At 33.7% G+C, this 9,231-nt stretch overlaps 1 protein-coding gene across 1 annotated transcript; it reads left to right on the plus strand.

Annotated features, from left to right (window-relative positions):
- Positions 1 to 6,679: 6,679 nt before the first annotated feature.
- LOC306650453 (uncharacterized protein) lies at positions 6,680 to 8,971 on the plus strand (the record flags this gene model as incomplete). Its single annotated transcript, XM_079122475.1, has 2 exons — positions 6,680 to 7,072; positions 7,774 to 8,971. The coding sequence occupies exon 2, from the start codon at positions 7,964 to 7,966 to the stop codon at positions 8,969 to 8,971; it is 1,008 nt and encodes a 335-aa protein (XP_078978601.1). The 5' UTR covers positions 6,680 to 7,072; positions 7,774 to 7,963.
- Between the last annotated feature and the right edge of the window lie 260 nt (positions 8,972 to 9,231).

Genomic DNA, 9,231 nt, shown 5'->3' on the forward strand with positions numbered 1-9,231 from the left:
GTTGTTATTGATTTCACATCTATTTTCATATTGTACACTCATTAACATATTTATGATAGCCTTGCTTTTATCTTTGAAATTCCATAGCAAAATTGTATTTTGTATCATCATTAGAGTGTAATAGAATTCATATTTTTGTGTATTTGTTCTTTTTCCAGTAAGTTTTCAGATTTTAAATGATTTGTTTTGTGAAGATTTATTTTACTTTCAATTGAAAAGATTCTCTATAGAATTTCTTGTAGCACAGGTCTAGAAGTCAGTAACTTTTTCAGCATTTGTGTATCTTGATATGTTTTCTTTTTCTTTACTATTGAAAAATAGTGATTTTGGATATACTATTTACGGATGTTAGTTTTTTTCTCTTTCTTTTTTTTTCGTTCATTGAATTATATGTTCCAATTCTCTTCAGGAAGTCTTCCAGTAAAAAAATCAACTAATAATTATGTAGATGTCCTTGTAAATGATACATCTCTTATCCTTTGATCCTTTCAAAATTTGTATGTGAATTTTGAAACTTTGATAATATGTGCTTTATTTTGTTTTTTTGTTGTTTTTTTTTTCTTTTTTCTTTTTTTATTTATTTATTTTTTTTATTGTAAACAAATGGGATACATGTTGTTTCTCTGTTTGTACATGGCGTAAAGGCGTACCATTTGTGTAATCATAAATTTACATAGAGTAATGTTGTTTGATTCATTCTCTTATTTTGAATTTTTTGTGTTTATCCTTGTTGGAAATCATTGTGCTTCTCAATGTTTAATATCTTTTCTTCCTCACATTTCAATTTCCCGGACCTGATTTCTTAAGAAATATTTCATTTACATAATTTCTGCTGTTTTCTATTGGTAACTTTTTACTCTCAATTTCATTTACTTTACTTCTGTTTTAATTTTTATTTTTAATTTTTATTAATTTTTTTAAAATTTTGCAGGCTGCATTTGATTCATTGTACAAAAGTGATGCACATCTTTTTCTTTCTATTTGTTCACAATGTATATTTATACCATTCATGTAATCATATCTGTACATAAGGTAGTGATGTCTGTCTCATTCCACCATTTTTATACCCCCTTCCTCTCATTTTCTTCTATATAATCTGCTTCTCCATTCACCTCTCACCCACAACCTCCCCACCCCCATTATAGATCATCATCCCTTATCAGGGGAAACATTCAGCCTTTGGTTTTTGGGGGGTTGGTTTATTTCACAGCATAATATTCACCAATTCCATCCATTTATCCGCAAATGTCATAATATTTTTCTTCTTATGGCTGAATAATATTCCATGGTCCATACATACCACAGTTTCTTTATCCCTTTATCTTTTGAAGGGCATTTAGGTTGGTCCCACAATCTAGTGATCGGGAACTGAACTCCTATAAATATTGATGTAGCTGTGTTACTGTAGTATGCTAATTTTAAATCCTTTCGGTATAAACTAAGGAGTGGGACACCTGGGTCAAAACATAAGTCCTTTTCAATTTGAAATTCCACCAGCAATATAAAAGTGTGCTTTTTTCCTCAAATCCAGGCCAACTTGTATTGTTATTTGTATTTTTGGTAGTAGCCATTCTAATTGGACTAAGATGAAATCATAAAGTTGTTTTAATTTTTATTTACCTTAATTCTTGAGCACACATTGAATATCACAGAAATGGTTATTTAGTCTTGTTTAGAAAATTCATAACTTTCACAATCTTATGGTCTCTTCCTACTAGTTTTATATTGTTCCTTTGATTCATCCAAGTTTCCCTTTTTTCTTTGTGTGCTATTATTTCCACTGAGAGTTTTCTACTTAAAAACAAGCTTACAGTAGATGATTATAGTTGTTTTGAAAATGTTTGGAAATTACTAAAGAAATAAACAATAGGTAATATAAACAGACATGTGCCTATAATTCCAGATAAGTGGGAGTCTGAGGCAGAATGACTGCAAGTTTTTGGTGAAATCCTGTCTCAAATGTAAATCTAGAAAAGGCCTGGGGGGACTGTGGTCGAAGCTCAGTGCTAGAGCAGTTTCCTACCATGTGTGATCTAGTGGTTTCAATCCTCAGCACCCCATAAAAAGAAAACAAAGGTATTGTGTCCATGTAAAAAGAGGAATTTAAAAAAAAAAAGAAAAGAAATAAAAAAAGAGACTGGGGAAGTAACTCAGCGGAAAACTGCCCCTGTATTCAATCCTAATATACTCCCCTCATAAAAGAAGAGGATAAAAGTATGGTAAAAAGTCAATTGTTACCTCACTTTACTCATGTGAAATCTGAACAAGTTGAATTTAGGAGCTATGATTAGAGAAATATTAGAGGTAAGGTCAAAGTTTTTATTTTATTTTATTTTTTGTGATGTTGGGGATTAAACCAAGGGCCTTATGCTTGCAAAGCAAGCACTCTACCAACTGAGCTATATCCCCAGCCCTGCAAGTTTTTATTTTAATGGGCAAAAGTCAGGTGTTCTGTACAACATGATGGGTGAAATCTATTATATTATTTTTTTTTTTATTTTGTATTGGGAACTGAGTCCAGTGGTCTTTACCACTGATCGATACCCTCAGCTCTTTTTCCTTTTTGTGTTTTAGTTAGTGTCTTGCAACATTGCTGAGGTGGGTCTTGAATAGGCACTTCTGTTTCAACCTCCTGAGTCACTGGGATTATAATAGTGTGCCAGTCACCATAACTGGCAATATATTGTATAATTTTTTTAAGGATTTATAAATATTTCATTGGTGGCTTTACTTAATACTGAATGCACAGAATACAAAGAAATCAGCACTTAAAAGGAAACATTAATCTTTAAAAAAGTGTAATATAGTTACATATATTAACTGGTTTTGTATGTTTAGAATTACAAACAAATATAAAGCTTTCATTCTGAATATACTTTGAATTTGATTTTTTTTTTGCTGTAGTTGTACCAATTATGATTAATTTTGTTTGTATCTAACCTAAAAGCAAGACTTTACAAGATGATCCTGAAACAAAACAGTAAATCAGTAATTTTAAAACAGCTTTATAGGGGAGAATAAAGCCCTATAAGCAAAAAGTTTCAATACCAGATATATATATGCAAAGGAGGAAATATCAAGGAGCAAAAAGAGTCACAAGTACCAATTTTACTCTAACTGTGATTTCTAATTCTACCAACAATTCAACTAGCAGTAACTTAGATCCTGTTGTCCTAGAAAATAAAGCCATTAATTCTTTCATTACAATTTTCAGACTTCACTCAATGAACACTTATTAAGCATTCAGATTCTTTTGTAATAACAGAATAAATGATTTATACATATAGAAACATTAACAAAAGAGGTTTTCAAACACACTGCTGAAACCCACAATATAGTTTGCGAACCAGATTTCAGTGATCATAATGTTATGTGTATAAAGAGCTTATAACAGTACAGTACAGCTTAGCTCTGTTGACTGAGTACTACACCTGTTCCTACCATCCAAGAGTCACCAATGTGGATGGGGCTACAATGACAATTCTGACAGGCCTCTAAACAGGATGGCACATTAAATAATTATGATACTACTGTGATGCACAGCTAGCTTATAGAAATGTTTCCACTGTAATAGCACTAGAGAATTCTAGTGACATTAAATACTAGAATTTATTCTCCCTGCTAACTAGTCAGCGGAAAAAGAGTTTTCTGACTGCATTTTAGAGGAAAGGACACCTCTAAAATATACACAAGGGGGAAGTAGAAAGTGAGCAAAGTGAACTCCTAAAGCTGATTTTTCATAGACACTAACAAGCAAAGCAGTTTGCAATAAATCAAAATCACCCTAAAGCAAAGATTAAGTCAATCAGTTCTGAAGAAAATATAGCTCATTTTGAAAGTTTTGTTTGGTTTGTAATCAGACTATAAAATGTTAAAATAAACCAGATTCTAGCAATATTAATGTGCCATACATGATTTTAAAAATGTACTGTAAGTTCAAAGGTTTTGTCCTCTCCCCAGAGAAACTAAATAAAAAGAAAAAAGGAGCTCTTGCAAAACTAAACAAAACTAAACCCACCACCCAAAACATTCACAAATAGAAGGCTTTTTCCTTTTGAATACTTCAAATGGTCCAAGATCAGTGTAAGATTTCCATTCTAAGAACTTCTACTCTCTTCCTTTAGCTCCTATTCTCTAGTGATTTCCATGATTTTATTATACAAGGCTATGGGCAGATTTTCTTAAGAAGTCAGGTTGAGTCAGAGGTAGCATTAGGATGTACTATAGTTGACTACAGTATGAAGTTCAAATGAACACATTCTTCTTCTAAAAGGATTACAATAAGTAAAAGTGCATAAAGAAAAATGTTCAGCCCTCAGTGCCTTGCACTAAGAAAAGTTCTGAGAAACTGGGAATCAATATTGGGAGTCAAGAAATAGGCATTGGCCTCACCTCTTTGAGCTCCTTTAATGCACCAGTTCAGGCTGGTTTTCCATGAAGGGCAGCACTCCACTCACGTAGTAGGCAATGCCAAGAGACAGCAAAGCAATGGCAAAGATCAGGAGTAGGACCCTCCAGAAGCCCTACAAATTGCTGCCAAGTGGTTCAAAAGCTGGACAGGACCCCTTCACCTGGCTGTAGGGTGGGATTGAAGAGAGAATGGCTTTCTGTGGTACCTTCACTCTCAGCCATCTGCATGGTCTCCAGTTTGAGTGGGTTCCTCTGTGAAATCTTTTTATCTCCTGTTCTTCCAAAGATTCCAGCAATCAGAGGACATCTTTATTCACTCCCCTGCACTTTGCCAGAACTAAAGGAGTCGCACCTTGATCATTGGTATATATCAATTTTGAGTCCATTGAAAGCTAAGAATTTGATGGAATCCACATGGCCACAGAGGTGAAGAGCTGTGTTTCCTTGATAATCTGTGGCCAGCAGAATAGCACCAAATTTATGCAACAGCTGGCTGATGGCTACATTCCCTTGGGCTTCTGGAAGGTGAAGGCCTGTCCTGCCTCTGTTGTCACAGATATTTGAGTCAAAGCCACTTTCCTGAAGCCTCTTAGAGTAGTTAATGTCTCCATCAATAGAGGCTTGTAGCAAGGGCACATTAGTTTGAGAAGAATATTTATAAAAATGTAGGACCTTGTTCTAATGTGGATGGAATATGCATCAGCTGTCAGATTAGACCTTTCCTCCAGTGGTCACTCAGCAGTTTTTCTGAATTCTTAAGCAGGTTCAACAAAAATACTCAGTAAAATGCCAGGAAGGATCTGCAAGACAAGCAGCAGTGATAGCAACAGCACCTGTCTGCAGGTTGCAGAGGGAAGAGGGCCCAGCCACTCCTATATTGTTTTTAATGAGTGCTACTAGAATGTATGTAAAGTTTACTAAAAACAAATCTAATTACATAAAATAATGCATGTATTAATTAGCTGTATTTTGTCATTTGTGTGCCATAAATCATGATGTACTTAAAAACTTATTAGTGTAATCAGTTAATAAATAACAAAAAGTATGAACATTAAAAAGTCAGTCCTTTTTGGTGATCTGTATGGTTTGACTTCATTCCGGTCATGCTGACATCAGTTGTGATAGGCTTTTGTTGCCCCTCAAGCCAGTTTTTATGCTGTATCTTCTCTAGATGTGTGTGTGCATTTCTCCCACTGTAAATGCCCATATTTCTTCTTAAGGAGCAATACTTTTTTAAACCCATGATCAATGTCTTTGGCACTGTTCAAAATCTGCCCATTATCTCCAGGTCTCTGTGGAGACAAAAACTAATTTGCATCAAGTTGTCATGAAAATCATAGCTGTTTGTTTTTTTCACACTTCCCTTTTGCTCTAGGGAGAATAAAGGGGTTGATAGTTTTTTTCTTATTACACAATGATCTACTGTGGTTTAGGAATGACTGTGTTGATCAAAGTAAAGCATTTTCCTTTTCTCTACTATGTGACTCACTCTAGTGTGATCATCTGAGGTTCTGTAAAATCTAAGATGGTTGTGGAAGTTCCCACAAGTCAATTTTTTCGGTACATTTTTATGAAGTTTATTTTATGTTTTTATTTGTTCTTAGTAATATATGACATTCAAATCCATTTTGATAAAATTATACAACTATGGAATATATCTTATTGTAATGAGGGCCAATTCTTGTGGGTGGTCATGCTGGTGGAATTCACTTAGGGATTTTCATATGTGTACATAGGAAAATTATGTTATATTTACTCTACTGTCTTTTCCATTCCTAACCTCCCTATACCATGATTTCTTTATTCATTCATTTGTTGATGTGCTTCTAGCTTTGTTCCATACCTAAGCTATTGTGAATTGTGCTGCTGTAAACATTAAAGCAACTGTGTCATTGCACCATGCTCATTTTAAATACTTTGGATATGTTGAAGTGGCATAACTGGTTCAAATGGTAGTTCCATTCCTAGTTTGTTTTTCACTGGGAATTGAACCTGGAGGTGCTTAACCACTGAGTCACACCTCCAGCCCTTTTAATGATTTTCTTTTTAATTTAGGGGCAGGATATCATTGAGTTGCTAAGGGCCACACTATGTTGCTGAGACTGGTTTTGAACTCATAAACCTCCTGCCTCAGCCTCCAATGCTCATTTCTAATTTTTGAGGAATCTCCATACAGCTTGCTCCAATTTTCAGTTCCACAATATAACTGCATCCCCTTTTCCCCTCATCCATGCCAACATTTGTTGTTACGTATATTCTTGGTATTGCCATTCAGACTGGAGTGTGGGGAAATCTCAGTATAGTTGTATTTTGCATATCTCTAATTGCTAGATATATTGGCCTGATTTTTATATACTTGATGATCCTTCCTATTTCTTATTTTGAGAAGGACATGTTAAAATTTCTTGTCCATTTATTGATTAGGTATTTTGTTTTTTTTTAATCTATGGATTAATTACTATCTTAGATTTGCTTTGCTATTCCCTTTTTGATGTGTTCACATTGATAATAACTTCATTTTTTGCAAAGAATATTCACAAGAGTGCAGCAAGTAAAATAATTTATTTCTTTGATTTCTTTCAGTTTTGTATTCTTATCAAACTCAAGAATTTTCATCAGAGCTGGGAATAAAATGTTCATTCCATCAGGTGATAAAGGGAAGGTATGAAAACTGTGGCATTGAAAATGTATGCTTAAGGAAAGAATGGAAATGTGTACAGGAGAGTAATGTTCGGGACAATTGTCATGATGAATATAATAAATGTGAGATAACTACACAATATAATTTTTTATCATGAATCGATATCAAGAATATATGAAGTCTCAGAAAACACCTTAATTTTGCTAGTCAGATTTGAGGAAGGTTTTGAGTGTCTTGAAAATTTATCTCCATTAAATTTTTGATAACATAGCCTTGCTGTGAAATAAAATTGGAAAATATGAAATAAAATCTATTGCATGCTTCTGTTCATAACAACAAATATTTGAGATGTAGAATTTGGTTAAATTCTTACTCAAATATATTTGTAGACAAGAGATTTACTAATATAAAGTAAATTACTAACTATAATCACTTTTTTTTAAACTTAATGAAGAATCTGTTGTTCTACATTCAACAAACACTCCTTTCTTGGGTCCAAATGTAACATTTTAATGAATGTAGGAGAATCTGTACTTATTCATTGTTACTTAATAAAAAATCAGGTATAGATATTTGGTAAGAATTCTACATTTATCATGAAACTTTCAAGATCTTTTGCCCAGGTCTGTACCCTAAATAAATGAGTGCATTTTTATTGGTGAAAAATGTAAGAAATGCAGTGAAACTCACAAATATTTAATATTTTTTTCAAATCCTAGAAGATATCACTTTGATTTTTTTACAAAGAAGCTTTACAAAGGCAACAAATGCTACCAAGTATTTCATCAGTGCTCAAAATTTATCATTCCGAGCATCCTTATTCAAGGAAAGAATATCAACTATAAACAATGTGGAAGAACTTTAAATAAAATCACAAGAATTATTCAGTGGAAGAAAACTCAAGTGAGAAGAATGCTATACAGATTTAAGAAATGTATCAAAGCATTTAAGGATTTCTCAACCCTTTTTCATAGTAGTGATACACCCTACAAACGTGAAGATTGTGGTAAGGCTTTTAATCAAAGATCAGTCCTTACTAAACACAAGAAGAATCATACTGGAGAGAAGCCCTATATTTGTAAACAATGTGGAGAAGCATTAACTTACATCTCAAAACTTACTGAGCACCAGAGCATTCATACTGAAGAGAGACCATACAAATGTATAGAATGTGAAAAAGACTTTAAATATACCTCAAGCATTACTCAACACAAGAGGATTCAGACTGGAGAGAAGCCCTACAAATGTACAGAATATGGGAAAGCATTTACACGAATTTCAAATTTCACTGAACACCAGAAGATTCATAGTGATGAGAGACCATATAAATGTAAGGAATGTGACAAAGGCTTTAAGGATAGTGCCACCCTTTTTAGACACCAGAGTGTTCATAGTGATGAGAGACCATATGAATGTAAGGAATGTGGCAAAGGCTTTAAGTATAGTAGAGCCCTTATTCAACACCAGAAGATTCATAGTGATGAGAGACCATATGAATGTAAGGAATGTTGCAAAAGCTTTAAGGATAGGACAATTCTTTTTAGACACCAGAAGATTCATAGTGATGAGAGACTATATGAATGTAAGGAATGTGGCAAAGGCTTTAAGAATAGTACAGCTCTTATTCAACACCAGAAGATTCATAGGGATGAGAGACCATTAAATGTAACAAATGTGGCAAAGGCTTTAAATATAGTAGAGCCCTTATTCAACACCAGAGGATTCATAGGGATGAGAGACCATATGAATATAACAAATGTGGCAAAGGCTTTAAGTGTAGTGGAGCCCTTATTCAACACCAGAAGATTCATAGGGATGAGAGACCATATGAATGTAAGAAATGTGGCAAAGGTTTTAAGTATACTACAGTCCTTATTAGACACCAGATTCATAGGGATGAGAGACCATACAAGTATATAAAATGAGGCAAACGTTTTAAACTCATCTCAACTCTTACTCAACACCAGATTTTCATACTACAGGGAAGACATATAAATGCAAATATCTGTAAAAGCATTTATTCAGGGCTCACATCTTATTGAACACCAGAGTATTCTTAATGGTGAATGTAAAGAATGTTGCAAATGCTGTAAGGATTGTCCAACCCTTATTAAACATCACAAGGTTTATAGTGATGAAAGATCATACCAATGTATACATTGTGGCAATGATTTTCAAGA

Source organism: Sciurus vulgaris (assembly GCF_902686455.1).
Source record: "Sciurus vulgaris genome assembly, chromosome: 19".
Lineage (NCBI taxonomy): Eukaryota > Metazoa > Chordata > Mammalia > Rodentia > Sciuridae > Sciurus > Sciurus vulgaris.